Source organism: Chinchilla lanigera, unplaced genomic scaffold (genome assembly GCF_000276665.1).
Source record: "Chinchilla lanigera isolate Chin_1 unplaced genomic scaffold, ChiLan1.0 scaffold00083, whole genome shotgun sequence".
Classification (NCBI taxonomy): Eukaryota; Metazoa; Chordata; class Mammalia; order Rodentia; family Chinchillidae; genus Chinchilla; species Chinchilla lanigera.
The window spans coordinates 7597985-7619215 of NW_004955484.1; the positions used below are offsets into that span (position 1 = coordinate 7597985).

The following is a 21231-nucleotide window of genomic DNA, read 5'->3' on the forward strand; positions in this document are numbered from 1 at the left end:
GACCCCCAAGAAAGCTGGCAACTGCCCTCTGCCCCGGTACCGGAGAAAAAAAAAAAAAAAAAAAAAAAAAAAGAGAAGTCAGATTCTGAAATCCTGATCAATTCTGGCTGCACATCAATATTCATTCTGTCACATCTGGGCATAGTAGCACATGCCTGTAAACCTAGCACTCTGGAGGCTGAGGCGGAAGGATTAGCACAAGTTCAAGGCCAGCCTGAACTACACAGTGAGACCCTGCCTCAAGAACAAACAAGCCTGGGATGGTGGTACACGCCTGTAATCCTAGCACTCCGGAGGCTGAGGCAGGAGGATCACTGTGAGTTTGAGACCAGCCTGGGCTACATAGTGAGTTCAAATCTAGCCTGAACTACACAGTGCGACCCTGTCTCAAAAAAACCAGAACCAAACAAACTACAATCAAACCAAACCAAACCAAACCAAATCCCAGTATTTATTCTGTCACTCTGCCTCAGGATTCCTTCTTCTAGCTGATTTGAGGAAAGCATATCTGCACCCCAACTAAACCAAAACAAAACAAAAACAAAGCAAAGAACTGTAGGTGTTTCCAAGTATGGAAGAAAGAGAAGCAAAACTTCCCTCTTAGAAGAACTTGTTCCGACAATACCAGTTCTTAGGAAACCTGTACACTGGAGGAGTTTGGAAGTCCCAAATTTTCCAGTGGAAGATCTGAGATGTCTATTTACTGCGAAGGCAGGCATACAGAAATTCAAGAGAAGAGTCCATGTCTCTGACAGAAATGATTTCACCCATTCTGTCCTTCCCTCATGGGGTAAAAAGGAAGTGTGGGCCCACAGCTTCCTGCTGACACAGCTATGTGGACTGACTGCTGCAGCGTCTACTCTAATCCTGAGCTAACAGGGAAAGCGAGGACTCACTGTGTCTGGAAAGGCTGGACTGGTTTTTCACACAGAGTACAACATTTAAGGGGAGCTCCAAAGCATAAGCGCACGTTTATCACATGGATAGGTGGGGACGTGGAAGGCATTTAAGGCATCAGAAATTTACGGACCAAGACATGGAGGCAGATTAGTATGGGGCTTCCAGGAGGGCCTTAGGGCTCTGAGGGGAAGTACGGGAGCGGAAGAAATAGGAAACGTGGGGTTCACAGTTTGAAGGGCCTTGTACGTTTTGCAATCAGTCTGGTTTCTGTCTTATGGCTCACAAGAAGCAATGAAAAAACACTAGCCAGGCCTGGACCTCAGCAAGTTAGCACTTGAGGGAGACGTGTCTGGCCCACGTTCCCTTACCATCCTGAAAAACTGAACAGGGGTCAACTCAGGAGCATCCGAGAGAAGAAAGCTCAGGGGTAAAGGACAGAAGTCTGAAGAACCCGGTGTGCCTGGGACAGGTCACCCCCTCCTCAAGCACAGCCTCGCATCAGTTCTAATGAGTCCTTGCAGAACAGTCAAGCTGGCAGCAAGACAGCGGGGGTGGCCGTAAGTTCTGCCTCTCGCTGGCTGTGTGACCTGAGTAGCTGCACGTAAACTTTCTGGGCCTCAATAGTCTTATTTGTAAATAGACTGAATAAGCATATTTATCTCCTGGGGCTGTTAGGAGGACTCAGGATGATAATGAATGTGCAGAGCACAGTGGCATACAGGAATCCCTTAATAAATGTCAGCAGTATTATTATTAAGTACCCAACATTGGAGGCCATGGAATTATTTGCAGCACACCTGCCATGAGCAAACAAAGCATGCGTGGTGAGCAATGAGCTGTAACAGACTCCAGAGCACCCGTCTAGCGGGTCATCTCCTGTCACCCCAAGGAGGGTGTGCCTCTCCCTTCAAAGGACGAAGCAAAGATAAAAGGGTTCTGCAGCCCAGGGGCCCATCAGATAGTCAGTGTAATCACTCTCTGAAGGAGAAGGGCCCGAGTCAGCCTGTAGGGCAGGAGGAAAAGCTGCAAGGTTTTCCTCAACCTGGCAGCTCGGAAGGGATTTGGTTTCTCTCTGCCCTCTCTCTCCTAGTTCTGTGTATGTCATGGGAAGGTGCTGGGCTGCGTAGTCAGTGGCCGGACTATTGGCTTTGGCAAGCGAGAGTGGAACATGAGGATGGGCAAAAAAGTCAGGTTGTTTCTTGTCTCTGCTCTCTGAAGAGCTGCTGATGGGTCCTGGAGGTCTGGGCACCCGCGTTTAATGCAGCCCACATATTCTCCAATTATTCTTCCATCATTCTCCTGGGCAGACAGCAAATATGCTGTAAAGAAGTTGTTTGGCCGGTCTTTCTTTTGGATATGATGGCTTCCAGGATATGAAGCAGACCTCTGTTAGCCACGATTTGAGCAGGAACTGTCTGGCACTTCACTTTCTGAGTCCTTCAGAGGACAGGGATGATGTGAGGTGAGCTAAGCTAGGGTGACTGGATTCATCACCGCTCTGTCACTTGAGAGCTGCTAGACAGTTGTGCATCTTTATTTACATTTTTTTTTTTTTTTGTCTTTTTTGAGACAGGGTCTTACTATGAAGTTCAGGCTGGCCTTGAGCTCACTTTGTAGCTCACGGTGGTCTCAAACTCGCAATGATCCTCCTGCCTCAGCCTCCTGAGTGCTGGGATTACAGGCATGTGCCACCACGCCTGGTGAGTTGCGCATCTTTTGTACTAGCTTCCTTATGTTTAAGATGGGGGTATTAATCATAACTAAATAGGACTATTATGAGGATTAAATGAATTAATTCACATAAAACACTCAGATATAAGTGCTGTCATATAGTACATATCAATAAATGTTTTAGGTGTTTTAAAATACACTGAATTTTTTTTTTAGTGTCAGATGGAATCCACATGTTAGGCAAGCACTCTACCATCAAGCTACACCTCCAGCCCAATGTACCCCAGAAACTCATGAATTTTGTTAAGAATGCAACTCCCATATAAGCTGAGATAATGTTTAGATCTGTTTGGAATTTTACCGAGAGCTGTTTGCCATTGTAGAAAAGCAGTCTACTCCATGTCATTCATAGTACTTCTGAGTTGCAAATATAAGTTGTCTGAGCTGGGCATGGTGGCACACACCTGTAAACCAGGCACTTGGGAGGCTGAGGCAGGAGGATCGTTGTGAGTTGAGACCAGCCTGGGCTACAAAGTGAGCTCAAGGCCAGCCTGAACTGCATAGTGAGACCCCGTCTCAAAAAGACAAAAAAAAAAAAAAAAAAAAAAAAAGACATCTGAACCAGTAGGTATGGTAGCAGATACATGCATGGTGATTCTATATAAGAGAGCAACTGAACAGCTCGCTCATTATGTATTAGAGCTGGCCTAGACAGTCACAAACTAAAACGTGTTACTTTACTATCAACTCTATTTTTATTTCTTGATATTATACTTGAGGCATTATATTGATTTGAAAATAGGCATGCAAGTTAAGATGCTATTCATTTTAGCAGGATAAAGGGAGCACTACAAAGTATTTGCTGAAATAATTGGTTATAACAAAAGCTCACTGGGTCTGATCCAAAGAAAGGGGGCTGACGGAGTAGACTTATTCAAACCTGGTGTTTAATCTGTGCACTGAATCACCTTAATAATGTTACGTAAGATACCCTGAGTAATATGACAAACCTTGTTCCAGACGAATGCGTAAATTAAACAAGGACAAGAGGGGAAGATACTAAGCTTGCGCTGGTCAGTGACTGCAAATGAGTGCTAATTCTGGCATTAGCCTTGGAAAGTGAGTTGTATCCACAGTGTCCTCATGAGCTTTAGTTTCCCCATTCATAAAATAAAATAGCGGGATACTTTCCCAAAGTATGTTCCATGGAACATTATTACTTAGCATGCTTATAATGGCAAAAGGGCTCCTTAGTAAATTAATTTAGAAAATTGGTAGTTTCCTTTGCTATAGGACATCAAAGGCTAACATGCACTGAATTTCCAAGAAGGGAACAGACGCTGCTTGCAGCAAGCACTTTCCAAAGCGATCTGACAACAAACACCTTATTTCAAAAGGAGACACTCATGAGGTTAGCATGTCAGGGGGAATTTCTGTGATACATTAAATTTAAATGTCGCTAGGCATGGTGGCGCACGCCTGTAATCCTAGCACTCGGGAGGCTGAGGCAGGAGGATCATTGCGAGTTCAAGACCAGCCTGGGATACAAAGTGAGCTCAAAGCCAGCCTGAACTGCATAGTGAGACCCTGTCTCAAAAAGACAAATAAATAAATAAATAAATAAATAAATAAATAAATGTCTATAAGGTCTCTTCTACTCCGACATTCTAAAAATCTTTAATTTTAAATGTCTACATAGGGCCAGGGATATAGCTCAGTGGCATAAGCGCCTGCCTGGCAAGTGTAAGGTCCAGAGTTCGATTCCTGGTACAAAAAAAAAAAAAGTCTACATAAAAGACTCTTGACCATCTTAAAACAGAATAAGAAGGATAAGGAGAAAGCTACCCTACAGAAAAGAAAGTATTGTCAGGTGTGGTGGCGCACACCTATAATCCCAGCACTCACAAGGCTGAGGCAGGAGGATCGTTGTGAGTTCAAGGCCAGCCTGGGCTACAAAGTGAGCTCAAGGCCAGCCTGAACTGCATAGTGAGACCCTGTCTCAAAAAGACCAAAATAAATAAATAAACAGAAAAGAAAGTATCTTAAGTCTGAAGCAGAAGGGGAAGACAAACCAAGGCCTAACATATGGATATCTACCTAAATGACTATGCAGGAGAGGCAGAAATGTCAGCGCTCCCAAACTATCATTTATGCTATCACTGGAGGAGGCTGAAAATTTAGTGTTTTTTTTTTTTTTTTTTAAAGGGTTTCACTGTGAGTTCAGGCTGGCCTTGAGTTCACTATGTATACCAGGATGGCCTCAAACTCACAGTGATCCTCCTGCCTTAGCCTCCCAAGTGCTGGGATTACAGGTGTACACCACCATGCCCAGCAAATTTATTTTTTATTTTAAAAATTTTTTTTTTTTTTGAGACAGGGTCTTGCTATGCAGTGCAGGCTGGCCTTGAGCTCACTTTGTAGCCCAAGCTGGTCTCGAATTCACAATGATCCTCCTGCCTTGGGGCTGGGGATATAGCTCAGTGGCACAGCACCTGGCTGTCAAGAGCAAGGTCCTGAGTTCAACTCCCAGTACCAAAAAATAAACTTTGCAAAAAAAAAAATCCTCCTGCCTCAGCCTCCCAAGTGTTGGGATTATAGGCATGTGCCACCATGCCTGGCTGCCCAGCAAATGTATAGTTTAGCAGTCACAACAAAGTATTGAGTCCTAATCTTTTATTTCTCACATCTATCATCAACATCATATAGATGTGACTAAGTTACTGCTGAGGAAATTTACGGAGCTCTCCCAGGGTCCTAGGCACTGATCCAGCCTCAGCTCTCCCAAAGGCTATCGTGGAGGCTGAGCATGACTGTACACAAACCAGCAACCCCACATCCTCCCGCTGGCCCAGCCATGTTGGCTGACGTGGAGATGGCCCTGCAATCTTAGCTGGAACGTTAAGTCCCTCCCCTAGAATTTTTGTGTTTGGGGCCACAGAAGGAATCTGAGTGTTAGATGTGAAGAGTCAGGGGTCGTGTGGGAAAAGCAGAGATGGAGATGGTGTCAAGGATCCTGAAAGTCACAGTGCTCCACCTTCCTACACGGGGGTTTCATTTCGGGCTGACGAAGATGTTCTGCAATTAGGTGGCGGTGACGGGTGCACCACTTTATGAATATACGGAAGTGATGAATTTTTCATCAGAGTAAAAATTTTCAAAAGGGTGAATTTTATGACATATGAATTATATCTCAATTTAAGAAATTGAGGAAAAAATAAAACACAAGATGGGGGGAACAGGAGGCTCTGGTGCAGCTGACGAAGACACAATCGATTCACATCCTTCTGGGCCAGCCCCAGTGGCTCCGCAGACCACGGCCCGTCTGCCTGGCCTTGACCCAAACTCTCTCCAGTTCACCACCTTCCCTCAGGTTGTATCTGCTCCCAGCCTGGCACCATTCCCCTCCTGACACCTTTCCAGCCCTGCCCTCTCGGCTTCTGGCTCAGTTCCTGAGACAAATATTCCTCTGACAAATGTGTCTCTAGCTATAAATCCTCTTTAACTCAAGGGCTTAAAAGTATGACTTCTCAGTTGCTATCCTATATACAAATCTTGTCTTTGACAGATAGTAGAGTTCCTTGGAAAAACAGGCATTCATTAATGACTAAACATTCATTTTTATTTATTTTTTCACAGTTTATTTATTTATTTATCTATCTATCTTTTTGAGACAGGTTCTCACTATGCAGTTCAGGCTGGCCATGGGCTCACTTTGTAGCCCAGGCTGGCCTCAACTCACAAAGATCCTCCTACCTCAGCTTCCCAAGCGCTGGGATTCCAGGCTTGTGAAACCACGTCTGCCAACATTCAGTTTTTAATGTGTGGGAATAAGCATTTGAAAAGCTGTGCTTGTGGTCTGACTGACTTTGGAAGTAGAAGATAGCAAAGTAAGTTGAGCTTGAGATAAAACAGAATAAGACAAACTTTTAAATACTAAATATGTGTAACAGGTGTAAAGAGCCATCACAACTTTTTGCCAAAGTCTTTTTTTTTTTTTCTCTTTTTGGCAAAATCTTGACTCAAAGAAGCAATGAGGGCCAGGCGCAGGGGTGCGTCCAGCATTTGGGAGGCTGATAAGGGAGGATTTCTGTGAGTTCAAGGCCAGTCTGGGCTACAAAGTGAGTTCGAGACCAGCCTGAACTGCACAGTGAAACTCTATCTCAAAAACTAAAAAAAAAAAAAAAAAAAAGAAGCAATGAGAACTCACTATTAAAGAAAAAAAGCATATGGCTAAACAGAAACTAGAATTTTGTACAAGTTTCTAACCAACTGACTAGAATGTCACTTTAAATATTCTCTGTATGGGAAATTAAATCTATGGCTGTTGTGTATTTTTACATGAATATGGTCACTGTGATGAAGACACATGGGGCTATGATAAGGTCATAACAGAGTCCCAACGTGACCAATGTCCTTATAAGACATTCATGCACAGAAACACATGGGCGAGCTGGGCATGGTGGTGCACGTCTGTAATCCCAGTATTTGGGAGGCTGAGGCAGGAGGATTGTGAGTTCGAGACCAGCGTGGGCTACAGAGTGAGCTCAAGGCCTGCCTGAACTGCATAGGGAGACCTGTCTCACCCCTCCCCGCTGCAAAAAAAAGAAACACATGGGCGAGTGCAGGAGTTGACAAAGGCAGAGACAGAAGTGCACAGACACAAACAATAAACCCCAGGGGCTGCAGCAGACCACCAGAAGCTCAGACAGACGAGGAAGAATTTCCCTACAGGTTTCAGAGGGAGTCTGGCCCTGTGGACAGCTTGATTTTGGGCTTCTATTCTCCAGAACTAGGAGATAGTAAACTTTTGTTGTTATAAGACGTCTAGTTTGCAGTACTTTGTAATGGCAGCTCTGGGAAACTAATAAGGCCTAAGGGTTTTTCCTTTGAAGAATGAAACAGAGCAATAGTAATTAGGATGTCTAAGAGTATGTAAAGAGGGAAGTGTTTGGGTGTAAGAGGAAATTCATGATTGATATATAGACAGACAGACAGAGGTACCAGGATTGAACCCAGGGTCTTCATGCTGAACTACAGCCCTAGCTCTTTTACAAAAGTTTTTGAGACATGATCTTGTGGGTTGCTAAGATGCCCAGGCTGGGCTCAAACTCATGGTCCTCCTGCCTCAGTCTCTCCCAGAGTGCTGAGATTCACTCACGCTGTATTTTTAAATTCTAATAATGTCCAACAAAGGCTGAGTTCTCACGAAGGGCCTGGTATTAACAATACTGACCCTGTACACATTCAAGTTCTGCCCAGTAGCAGGAGTTAGTACAGAGTGCTGTCCCAGTCCACTGGCTGTAGCTTCATGGTTCTAGGAATGGGAAATGTTCTTACATACCACTTCTGGAAGGGCTGTCCTAAACCACTTTTTCAAGGGTTCCAGAGGAATCTGTATTACCTGGACCCCAGTCTTTCTTTTTTTTTTTTTGAGACGGGGTCTCACTATGAAGTTCAAGCTGGTCTTGAGCCGGGTGTGGTGGCGCATGCCTGTAATTCCAGCACTTGGGAGGCTGAGACAAGAGGATCATTGTGAATTTGAGATCAGCCTGGGCTACAAAGTGAGCTCAAGGCCAGCCTGAACTGCACAGTGAGACCCCGTCTCAAAAAGACCAAAAAAAACCCCCCCAAAAACCTAAAAACCAAACTGATCTTGAGCTCACTTTGTAGCCCAGACTGGTCTCGAACTTGCAACGATCCTCCTGCCTCAGCCTCCCGAGGGCTGGGATTACGGGTGTGCGCCACCACACCAGGCCTCCCCAGTCATTTTTATACAAATGTTCCCTCCACTGCTCCCCGCACAGAGCCTTCTCTCTGCTCAGAACAGCAGTCGGTGTCTATGGAAGTCACTCTGGGAAGGACTAGATGGCGCTTTTACTGCGCCCACGGAATAAAATGTGCCAAATGTCAAAATAACTACCAGGAAAAGACAAAACCAGTACAAGGAAGGGTATTTTTCATTCGGGTCTGTTTGCTTAAAACTTGCCCTTTGTGCCAGGTCAAAGATCGTGTGCCACATCCTACTTCCTATTCACGCTGGGCAGACAGGCACAGGTGAAAATGGGACACAGACACTAAGTCTTCTGAATGGACCATGAGCACCTTCTGCAATTAAAACGTGGCGCTTCACTGCAAATTCTTTTTTTTGTTGTTTTTTTCCAGTACCGGGAATTGAACTCACGACCTCGCGCTTGCCAGGCAGGCGCTGTGCCGCTGAGCTAAATCCCCAGCCCCCCCGCTTTTTTTAAAGTTATGGTTTGCCTTCTCTCTCACAGAAATGGAGATACTGCAATTAGGATGTCTAAGAGTGAGCATAAGGAAAGGGTCTGGGATAAGAGACAATTTGTAAGCTTACAATATATTCTTTTTTTTTTATTCCGGTACCGGGAATCGAACTCAGACCTTGCACTTGCCAGGCAGGTGCTTTGCTGCTGAGCTAAATCCCCAGCCCCTACAATATATTCTTAAATCCTTCTTTGCTCCTGTTTCCCATTACACTGAACAACGTCCAACAAAGGCTGATTTGGAGGGGGGCACCGAGAATTGATTCAAGTTATCACTGACCCACGTCTACAGACTAAAAGGATAAATTTTTATTAGATGCCCGGTCTTACAATGTCAACCCTGTAAACACCCACACTCTCCAGCACTGGCAATGTTACTGAGCCTATCAGTCACAATGTAAGAGGAAGAGACTCTGCCACCAGAGTCTAATAATGGGCTCAACAGAAAGTATTTCTTTCTTTCTTTTTTTTTTTTTGTGTGTGTTTTTGAGACAGGGTTCAGGCTGGCCTTGAGCTCCCTCTGTAGCCCAGGCTGGTCTTGAACTTCCAACGATCCTCCTGCCTCAGCCTCCGAAGTGCTGGGATTACAGGCGTGTGCCACCACGCCCGGCTATAGAAAGAATTTTAGAAAATCCAGCTAGGATTATGGCTGGGGTTTGGCCTGGCTCAGAACCTGACATCAATTAATTACTAATCCCAAACGCTTGCCCTTGAAGATGCTACCAGGTTTTGCTTATTTTTGAAGACATGAACATAATGTTAAGATCCTTTTTTTTGGTCTTTTTGAGACAGGGTCTTGCTATGCAGTTCAGGCTGGCCTTGAGCTCACTTTGTAGCTCATGACGATCCTCCTGCCTCAGCCTTCCTAGTGCTGGGATTACAGGCGTGTGCCACCACACCCCGCCAAAAAATAGTTTTTAAGGGGCTGGGGATTTAGCTCAGCGGCACATCACCTGCCTGGCAAGCGCGAGGTCGTGAGTTTGATTCCCGGTACCAGAAAAAAAATGAAAAAAAAAAAGTTTTTATTTCTTTATTAGTATATTGTGGAAAGTTGGTACTTGTACATAACACATCTTAATTCTTTTCTTGTCCCCTACCCCTCCCACCCATCCCTGCTCCTTCCAAATCTTGTTTCCTGTTCCATTTGCAAGAGCTCTATTTCCACTTTTTTCTGTCCCTTTCCCCTCCCTTTTCTCTCCATCTCTTGTTTCCCTTCCCATTTGAAAAAGATCTCCCTATTTCCTATTATCTACCTTCTATTTTGCTCTTTATATTTTGGGTTTTTCATATAAGAGAATCCATACATTTAAGCTTGTGTGTCTGCTTTATTTCACTTAATATTATGATCTCTATGACATTCATTTACCTATGAATGTCTCAAGTTTATCTTTCTTTATGGCAGAATAGTATTTCATTGTGTACAAATATTGCATTTTCTGGGTACCAATATTGCATTTCTGAAATCCATTCACTTGCTGATGGGCATATAGGATGTTTCCAAGATTTAGATATTATAAATTGTGCTGCTATAAACATAGCTATGCATGTGTCAACGTAATATGGTGTACTTTGGGGAACCCAGAAAGGAAACAGCTGGGTTTATCTTTAGTTTTTTGAAGGGTCTCCATACTGATGTCCATAGTGGTTGTTACTAGTTTACATTCCCACCAACAATATAGAAGAGTTCCTTTTTCCTTGAAGCCTCAAGAGTATTTGTTATTATTTGATTTCTTGATGATAGCCATTCTTTCTAGAGTAAGATGGTATCTCTCTCTCTTTTTTTTTGTTTTTTTTATTTGTTTGCTTTCTTTTCTTTTTTGCAGGAGGAGGGGGCCAGGAATTGAACTCAAGACCTTGGGCTTGCCAGGCAGCCGCTTAGGCTGCTGAGCTATATACCCGGCCCTAAATATTTTTATTTGTTTGTTTGTTTGTTTTCTTTTTTTTGTCTTTTTGAGACGGGGTCTCACTATGCAGCTCAGGCTGGCCTTGAGCTCACTTTGTAGCCCAGGCTGATCTCCAACTCCCAACGATCCCTCTGCCTCAGCCTCCTGAGTGCTGGGATTACAGGCGTGGGCCACCACACCTGGCATAGTAAGATGGTATCTCAACGTTGTTTTAATTTGCATTTCTCAAATGTTGTTGAACATTTTGTCACATAGGCATTGGTTGTTTGTACATCCTTGGAGAAGTGTCTATTCATTTTGGTTCCTCATTTGTTAACCGGGTCTTTTTTGGGGGGGGCGAGGTCTAAATTTTTGAGTTCTTTTTTTTTTTTTTTTTTTTTTTGGTTTTTCTCCGGTACTGGGAACCGAACTCACGACCTTGCGCTTGCCAGGCAGGCGCTTTTGCCGCTGAGCTAAATCCCCAGCCCTTGAGTTCTTTATATATTCTAGGTGTTAGTCCTCTATCTGAGGAATAGCTGGCAAAACAGACACGAAAGCTTAAATGTTGTAGGGTTTCTCTTATAGCTGCAAATTAAAACACTGAGATACCATCTTACTACGCCTGGGTGTGGTGCGCACACCTGTAATCCCAGCACTCGGGAGGCTGAGGCAGGAGGATGATTGCGAGTTGGAGACCAGCGTGGGCTACAAAGTGAGCTCAAGGCCAGCCTGAGCTGCACAGCGAGACCTTGTCTCAAAAAGACAAAAAAAGAAAGAAAAGAAAAAAAAAAAACAGAGAGAGAGATGAAGATACCATCTTACTCCAGAAAGAATGGCTATCATCAACTCATTCTGTAGGTTGTCTCTTCACTCTGTTGTCTGTTTCCTTTGCTATGCAGAAGCTTTTTAATTTGATATGATCTCATTTGTTGATTCTTGGTGTTATTTCTTCTGCATTTGAGGTTTTGTCTAAACCTATGTCTTCAAGAGTTTTACCTATTTTATATTACAGCACATTAAGTGTTTCTGTTTTAACAGCCATTTGGTCCATTTTGATCTTGAGTTATTCTATCTTCAATTCTTTTTTTTTGTTTTTTTCCTTTCTGCTTATATTTCCAGTTTTTTTTTTTTTTAATTCAGAAATCATATTTTTTAGTTCTAGAACTTTTACTGGGCTCTTTATTATTTGTATCATTTCTGGTTTTTGAGATTTCCTTTTTACTAACTGCAGGAATATCTTTCCTTTACTTTATTGACAATTATAATATCTACTTTTAAACCTTTGATAATCCCAATGTCAGTATTATTTTGGGGTTGGTCTCAGTTGGTTTTCTCTTGAGAATATATTCTATTTTCCTGGTTTTTCCTATGTTATATAATTTTGTATTATATCCTAAATATTGTAAATGTTAAATTATGGAAATTGTGGATTCTGTTCTCCAGTAGGTATTTCCTTCTTTTCTCTGTCTTTCTGTCTCTCTTGATGCTAGAGACTAAACCCAGGGCCTTTTGCACGCCAGACAAGTGCTGTGCCAGTCACATCCCCTGTCCCTGTTTTTGCTTTTTAGTTTTTTTTTTCAACTGTAGGATTTTATTTTTAATTTTTTCTTTTTGAGACAGGGTCTCGCTATGCAGTTCAGGCTGGCCTTGAGCTCACTTTGTAGCCCAGGCTGATCTCAAATTCACAATGATCCTCCTGCCTCAGCCTCCCGAGAGCTGTGATTACAGGTATGCGCCACCACGCCGGGATGCTTTTCAGTTTTTTAAGACAGAGTCTTGCTATGTAGCTCAGGTTGGCCTTGATCTTGTGGTGATCCTTCTGCTTCGGCCTCCTAAATACTGTGATTACAAGCATGTGCCACCATGCGGGGCTTGGTTTCATTTTTAAGCAAGCAGCTATCTTCCTTGATACACAGAGATGCAGGGAGCATTTGTGAACCCTCTCTCAGGATCTTTCTCTTCTAGCATTGCTCCTCTTTCTCCTGTGGTTTTCCCAGATTCTATCTTCTGGTTCCCCAGGTCAGAGAGACTCAGGGCTCCTGTTGTGTTGCATTCCTTGCCAAATAGCCTTTTACACTTGCCTGGAGGTTAAAATCCAGGAAAATGGGAGCTCACAGTGTATATCACCTCTCTAAGCACGGCCTCCCCTTCAGAATCTGCCTGCTTCTAAATCCTTTCCAGTGATTTCAGGTTGTTGCTCATTTTTTTGGCTTTTTGTTTTTTTTTTTGTTTTTTTCCCCGGTACCAGGAAGAGAACTCACGACGTTGCACTTGCCAAGCAGGCGCTAACAGAAGGGTTTTCTAAGTTTTTGGGGGTCTTTTTGGTACCAGGAATCGAACTCAGGACCTTATGCTTGCCAGGCAGGAGCTGCGCCACTGAGCTAAATCCCTGACCTGGTTGTTGCTCATTTATGTCCAAACTTGACAGACAGTACCTGGACAGCCAGTCTGAAAGGCTAGTGTTCAACTATTGGTGCCCGATTATTGTTTTTGGAACACATTTATGAATAAATGTTCTAGACATTTTTTTGTACCAGGAATCGAACTCAGGACCTTGTACTTGCCAGGCTGTGCTGCTGAGCTATACCCCACGCCCTAAACATTTATAATAAATAGAATGTTATGGTACAAAAATCAAACTTGTTAAGCCAAGCATGGTGGTGCATGCCTATAATGCCAGCACTCGGGAGGCTGAGGCAGGAGGATCATTTTGAGTTTGAGACCAACCTGGGCTACAAAGTGAGCTAAGGACAGCCTGGACTGCATAGTGAACCTTGCCTCAAAAAGACCAAAGGAAAAAAAAAAACCAACCAACCAAACAACTTGTAGAGCAAAGGGACACGCACCATTTGTTCTATCGCTTAGGTCACTTTTTTAGTGTTGAGAAGGGCCTATCCTTAACTCTGAGGCCAACACAAAAGGCAGGTCTGGACATGTTTCCTCTTCTGGGTATTCCTAGTAAATTTATTTTATTTTTCAGCAAGGGTAAGGTAGAATGGGTTTAAAGAAAGTTCCTTCTGGTTTTCAACTAAACTTCAAGTTACAGAACAATCAGGCTAAGATAAGGCTCAGCAGAGAAAACAGGTTCCTCAGAAGTGTTTGGGGGATTTCTCTTCGTTGTGGATACCATGTTGATTACATAAAATCTGGCTAAAATGGGAAAGGGGTAAAAACTACCTTATGAGTTGGGGCTGCTGATGTCTTCTCCTTGATTCCAACCTCTCTCTTCTACTTCCCTTTCAAGCTGCCATGACTGCAAAGGTCCTTGACCAGCACATCCACAAGTACCAGAAAATTCACTGAAACCGAGTATTAGCTTTTGGCACCCTATAGCTTGAAAGGTGGTGATTAGAAGGAAAATATATACACGCACGCGCGCACGCACGCACGCACACACACCCACCTCATTGACAAAGCAGCATTTCCATTTCAGCTGTTCCTAGGGATAAAACAGAACTATAAAGAGAAATCCAAGATTGAAAGCCTTGTGGTTACCTCCGTTTTCCATTAAAGTGTCCCTGATTATCACACCCTCGTCCCATCCCATTTCCTTTTTTTTTTTTCACTGAGTAAGAGCAATTTATGTTTCAGGGAGTGCAGACTAGAGGTGGTTTAGAGAACATGAGGGAGGTTTTTCATTCACAAACTTTTTTGAAAGTGACAAAAATCTTCCGCAGCCCCAAATTATTTTAGTACTGGTGAGACAAGCAGTGTTGCTTTCACTTGCTATAGACAGATGTGAGAAATCTGTATAGAGCTTCTTCGTATTTCTTCCCCCACTTTGCTAATCAAACATTTTTGCTCTCCTCTGTATGCGTAAGGAACTGCTCCCCCTCAACACACACGTGCTCTCACTCTCACTCAGTAAGGATGTGCGCACTTACAGCGGGTTTTTTTGGTGCTGAAGATTGAACCCAGGGCCGTGTGCACACTAAGCGTGTGCTCTATCACTGAGCTATACAGCCCAGCCCCAAAGTCTTACAAATTTCTTTAATAGTGTTATAATTTATATTCTTTAATAAATTTTAATTTTGAAATAATTTGACTTACAAAAAAGCTGCAGATAGTAGAGTCCCTTGTACTCTTCTCAACAAGTTTCCCTAGTTGTTAATGACTTACATAACAATGATACAATGATACATTTACCAAGAGTTGTGTAGCTCTTAATGATGGATTGAAAACCCCTCATCTTTCTTGACTTCTTTTTTTTTTTTTCTTTTTGAGATCGCGTCTCACTATGCAGTTCAGGCTGGCTTTGAGCTCCCTTTGTAGCCCAGGCACGTCTTGAATTCACAACAATCCTCCTGCCTCAGCCTCCTGAGTGCTGGGATTACACGTGTGCACCACCATGCCTGGCTTTTCTTGACTCCCTCTTTCTTATACAGCAGATTTTTAACAAGAACAGTGTGTGTCCTATAGCAGTTCACGTAATTATATGAATTATCAAGTTATGATCTATATGACCCCTATTCCCTATTCCCGTCAAAATCCTAGATAATAATCTCGAGCCTCCAATGCCTCCAGGTGAGAGCTCACAGTTACAAAGCAATTCTATCTCTACAGAAGTCCTCACATCAGCCACGTCATTCTTTCTCATTCTCCTTTGTGTCCCTATTAGTCAGCTCCCTAGTACCCATTTCCTGACCTCTTCTTGCTAACTAAAATTCAGTTTTGTTCAGAACAGCAATGCACCAGCTAAATACACCGTCAGGTTCTCTTGCAGTGAGAACTAATTATGTGAGACAGTTCTGCCCAATGAAACATGTTAGCTAGGGGGTTCTGGTAAACGGTTCTAGTTCATCAAAAAAGGACATAAAAGTATCTAGGGCTGTCCTTCTCCCAGCTTCTTTCTTATTCATTCAAGCTAGTTATAATGGCCACAGCTGCAGCAGTTGTCCTGTAGCCCTGAGACAAAGGCCACGAGGATTATAGAAATACCGGCTCTGTTTATATCGAACCACTAACAAACAGCACCTCTCTATGCATTTCCTGTGTTAGCAGAAAAAAACAAATCCTTACTTGTTTAGGCCATTATAGTTCTCTGTAGCTGAACATGTTCATACCAGATAAACTCATCCAATCTAAATTTTAACCAGACAAGCGGATGAGAAGGGAGGGAAGTGCTGCTGAGAGCAGAGAATAGGGAAGGGGCCTTTTGGAGGTTCCACGGCCTAGCTGCCGTTATAGAGAACTGTGGCTGTGCAGGGCAGGAAGGGATAACTAAGAGTCCATGCATGTAGAAGCAGGTACTGGGAACCTGATACGGTAAAATTCTACCATGAATAAAGCCCTTGGGGTGACAAAACCATCACTCTTACACGGCTTCCCCAACTCTCGGTTAAACACTGATGTGTGAGCCACAGATGATCGCTGTGGATGCCAGGAATTGAATTATTAATGCAAACTCTCATTTCAAGTCAACTGGGAATGAGTTTCCATAAAACCAAGAAGAAAATTCATTTTGAGGAATCACTCACTCTTAGCACATATATGGACATATCCATTTTCTTCCTGCGTTGGCCATACAGGCAGGGGAAATCCAGCTACACCCACCTGAGGAAGGACGAAAGTTTAATTTATGCAGCAGTGAGCATCTCCTGGATTGAATCTGGAGCTAGGAAGGAAACACCTTAAATGAAGGCTTTCAGTAGGTTAGCGGGAACAATGAAATGAGCCGGGAGAGCAGGTCATTAGAGTTCAGGCAGCGCAGGCAGGTTAATGTGTTCCAGCTAGCTCACCTTGGAACCTGCCTGTTCGGAGAATGCCAGGATTCGGAGCCTCAATCTGTAAAGACGTGCTCAGGTTTTTCTGTGGCAGGTACTGGGTGGTTGCCCAATAGGTTAGAGAGGAGACACAGACTTTTACTGAAGGTGCACACAGTACTGTTTTCCTGCTACCAAGGCCCTGTTGGCTGGTTCACGTGCATGAGACCGTCCAGGGAAAAGCTCTGCGCCTGCCCTGGTAAAGGGAGAATGAAGACAGACGAGGAGACGGGAACGGGCTGACCTACCTCAGGAGCTTTCCGGCTGAGACCCCGAAGCAGCAGCACAACCACGTGGATGGCAGCTCTGCGGACTTGAACTTCATCGTCTGTTTTAGCCACGGCAATCACACAAGCTGTCACCTAGGAGGGCGAGCGAAGAAGTCAATCAAAATCAGGACTGCACAGTTACCTGGAGCCTTTCAACTGTGTTGTACTTACTACACATTCGCTAAGTGCAATTTGGGTTAGAAAGTGTGGAACAGCTTCCTCATCTTCAGTGAAGAAGGTGAGATAGATATAGCCTGGGTTTTCTGGAGAAGGAAAAAATCTGGTTTGGAATTCAGAAGGAAGATCAGAGTAGCAAGGAATATATGTGTATAACATCCATCTCAAGCAAGATAAGCTCAAAGATATACTCAAAAAAAACCTGTTGTGTCCCACTTTGGGGACATTAAATCAAAGGAAGAAAGGATGGTCCAAAACAGCTGCTTCTAGGGACCGAGGACCATGGAGATTTAGCTATACAGACCCAGAGATCATGGCATGAATACAAATGTACCCTAATAAAAGTTTCAGCCCAGGAATATAGAAATAGAGGAACATTCACACTGATCTTCCTCGCATCCAGATATCCTAGTCTTATAATCTAATGTCCACCCCATAAGTCAGCAGGAGCCAGTCTGAGAAATTCCCATCCTGAGCCTCTTTATCTGTGGAATGGGTCTTTTGTGCTCAGTTACTTTCAAAGATAGTTATAACAAAAAAGACTAGAAATTCCTTGCAAAATATGGTGCCAGGTATACAGCTAATAATTATATGTTATAAAGTAAGTGTTTTAATACCCTGTACCCTATCACTATCCGATTCTTGCTAGGTACAAATACATTTCAAAATCTCAATAAAGAGATATCATTAACAATAACAACAAGCTTTTCTTTTTTCTTTTTCTTTTTGTCTTTTGGAGACAGGATCTTGCTATTAAGTTCAGGCTGGCCTTGAGCTCACTTTGTAGCCTAGGCTGGTCTCAAAACTCACAACGATCCTCCTGCCTCAGTCTCCTGAGTGCTGAGATTACAGATGTGTGTCACCATACCTGGCAACAACAAGCTTTTCTGAGCCACTCATGCAAAATTTAAAAAGAAAAACATACAATTTTTTTTTTTTTTTTGAGACAGGGTCTTGCTTTGTAGTTTAGGCTAGCCTCCAACTCATAGCAACCTTCCTGCCTCAGCCTCTTGAGTGCTGAGATTACGGGTGTATACTACCACACCCAGCTAGAAAAACTTTTGCAAATGTGACTGATAGCCGTAATAACCTAAAGGTATATCTGAATTATTCAATCAGTGTCTCAGATACTTTTGTTACTGAATTTTCTGTGTGCATATATTTTTTGGCCAGTAATAGAAGGATTTCTAACCATGGTAAGAAAATAACCAGATTGTGTATTTGGAAACATGTATAAATACATATTATATTCAAAGAATGATGAATACAGGCACAAATGAGGAAATAAGCTTGTACAGAAATTTTAACTATGCAGGTTGTATTTTTCACAGCTTTCAAACAGTTGGGCATAGTTCAAAGTATCTAATTAATCAGCGATGGCAGAGAGATTAGAAGAAAGAGCTTGTTTTTAAGTAGAATTGCATCTGTGATGCACTGGCATTTAATCAAGTTGTCCATCTATTAGATAAACTTGCAGCTTGCGAAGGAAGAGAGAAGTTTAACTCACTGGGGGCTGTTTTTCAATAAGACCCAGGAAGCTGCTTCTGCTGTTGACCTGAGACCCTGACTCTGAGGCCAGCACTGGCTTCCATGCCTCTGGCATTAACAGTAAAAGCAATTCAGTCCTAAGAGGAATTCCTTGGGTCACCTCCAAACAGGCAACAATATAATAGCTACCTCGACTTTCAGGCTTAGTATTTACAAGGTAAGAGCTGAAGTCAGAGAAACAAGTTAGAGCTAGGTTGGAGTCTTTCTTGACACAAGAAAGTTTAGCTCATTCGTCCGATAACTAATGCCTAAAGCTGCCCAGGGTAATGTCACGAGCACAGGCACCCAAGCTTCTGCCTGTTCCCTTGAATTTAGCTTGGTGCTCATGCTTCTACTTCAGCAGAATAAGACTTCCTGCTCTAGAATCCTGTTGGTATCTGCTTTTGCCTCCTCTGCTTAGCTTCACTATGCTAAGTGGGACACTCTCCCTCAGCTCTCAGTGGAAGGCCAATTCTGACTGTCAGGTATTAGTACCACAATCAGGATATCCAGGCAGAAACATCCTGACTAGAAAATGGCCTTCCCTTCAAGGCCTAGTCTACTGAATCCCTGTGCTGCCTTGAAGGAACAGCTGAGAGGAGCTGGTTGTTGTGAGCCTTGCTGAGGTCAGCTGGGATGATCTCCTGCTTGCTATTGGCTGTTAGTGCCTTATGTGTTAGATTATACAAAGTCCACTGCAATGAGCCACCCAAGATAATCAGGAAGAGCACTGAGAACAGCAGAGGTTCACAAATCTTCCTTAAACACCTGCTCTACCAGGACAGGACCAAATCCCAGGAAATACAGAATGGTCGTACAAAATGTTTTTAGGGCACCAAGATTTTAATATGCTTTTGTAGACACCACATAGAGGTCAAGATCAAACACCCATGTCCAGCTCTCCTGCAGGCCAGTGGGTCAGACCCTAACACTAGGCGCAGGGAGGATGCAAGGCTGCTCTCTTTCATCTACACAGTCTGAACAAGTCACTCCGTAGCGACTCTGACCGCCAACCCCAAGGACATACTCAATATTGCCTTCCATCCCTAAGAGCCTTGGGGAATGATAGGTAGATGATGTAAGGTTTTTACTAATTTATGAATTGGTGTAATGTTTCTTTCTTTTTTTGGTGTAATATTTCTACTCTCTATTTGTAAGTTCTCCCAGAGAGCAGAAACCTATTCGGTGTGATTTTTATGACACCTGCCGTGAGGGTCAATGTACCTATTCTCAGAAATGATGCTACGCTGGCTAAATCATACAAATCATGTCCATTTCTCAAAGCTATACAAAAGGCAGATGATGGCTGCTTTAGAAACACTAAAGAGTTTAAGGAATTTAACACTTCATAGGAACTAACAGAAATAAGGAAAGAACACTCCCCAAAGAGCTGGCACACATCAAGCATAATCAGAATTATAAAAATGAAGATAATCTAACTGCTAAAATTTCCCAAAAATGACACTGAAAAATCCCAGGAAAGAAAATATCAGAGTTGCGCTATGTATCAAAGAAGCATGGCTTCAATTTTCCAACCGTATCTTTACCCTCTTCCTAAAGCTTCCTTCGTTAAAATTTGGTCTGTCTGCTAACTTGTCTGAAACTAGACCATCTGTGAACTAAGAAACCTTAATAGCAAAAGCAGTGTAACCAATAATTATTATGAGCTCAGCTCACTCAACCTGCCAGGAAAGAAACCATGGCAGCTACTTGAGCTTCCTCGGGATTTCCCAGAACATCCGCCAAGTCTTCATCTCAATAGTCTACATATCTTTATCCTGCATGAGCTCTGACACTTAGGAACCTACACCAATAGTGACAAAACTGGTAATAAGTTCAGATCATATACTGGAATCAGAGGCGGTAGCTTTGTAGAAAGCCTCAAAGCTCAGGTGTGAGGAATTTTGGGCACTGCATAAAAGTAAACTGCTCCTTGGACTTGTCACCTGGGGCACATTTTATTCGCTGAACTGAGGACAGGCCTCTCACCTTGGTTCACTTCAATTCTATTTACTTCTCATATACAGTGATAAAGATGAAAGAGCCTATCAAAATTTGGTTTTGAGCAATACAGATCTTGACAAGAACAAGGAGAAACCAGGAAAGAATAATAATATTCCCTAAACAGGTTAAATCTTGACATCAGCAGAGAAGAAAAAGTTGAATTTCTAGGATGAAGACTGTGGAAGGGTTTGAGCCTGCACTTCCTGTTCCCTCCCTACCAGCCAGCACCACAGACAGTGCCCAGATCTGGACCACCCGACCTTAAGGCAGCTTTCTTCCGATGCTCATGTGCTGCAGCTGAGCGGGGCTCATGCCCCAGACTGGATCATGTCAGAGGAGACTATGGGAACTAGTTGGTTCAACTTTGTATCAAAACAGATTACTCTTTTCTTCTTCCTCTGCCTGGCTAGCATTTGATCCGTGTGTAACCTTCCTGATGCCCTGGCATGTCGCACACACGCTCCCAGCTCCGTGTTCCCTCAGCCCATTGAGCTTGCTCCACAGCATCACTCTGTCCCCTGTCTATTTCACACTGTATGGAAATTTCCAGAGAGGATGATACTGGGTCCTTTATTGTGTCTTCTAGCACTTCTGGCACATGACCAATGCTCACGAAGATTTCCTTCAGGCTGCAAAGACAAGTTAAAATTCCCTTTTTTTTTTTTAACCAGTTCACCCTGGAGGTGAGTACCTATATTTCTAAGATTACAACACTTCAAGAGCTTTCATGAGACACCAAAACAGATGTCACAGA

The 21231-nt window shown here is 43.2% G+C and overlaps 1 protein-coding gene across 2 annotated transcripts in view; it reads right to left on the reverse strand.

Annotated features, from left to right (window-relative positions):
• Positions 1 to 21231, reverse strand: part of Tango6 (transport and golgi organization 6 homolog) — a 200609-nt gene that overhangs the window by 23791 nt on the left and 155587 nt on the right. The window contains exons 17-18 of one of the 2 annotated variants that reach the window (XM_013503936.1): positions 16749 to 16862; positions 13556 to 14177 (exon numbers count right to left, since the gene is read on the reverse strand). In XM_013503936.1, coding sequence (XP_013359390.1) covers positions 13917 to 14177; positions 16749 to 16862 — 375 coding nt within the window. In that variant the 3' untranslated portion in view covers positions 13556 to 13916. Of the gene's footprint in view, positions 1 to 13555; positions 14178 to 16748; positions 16863 to 21231 lie in introns of those variants that run through there. The other variant, XM_005403579.2, reaches the window with a different exon arrangement.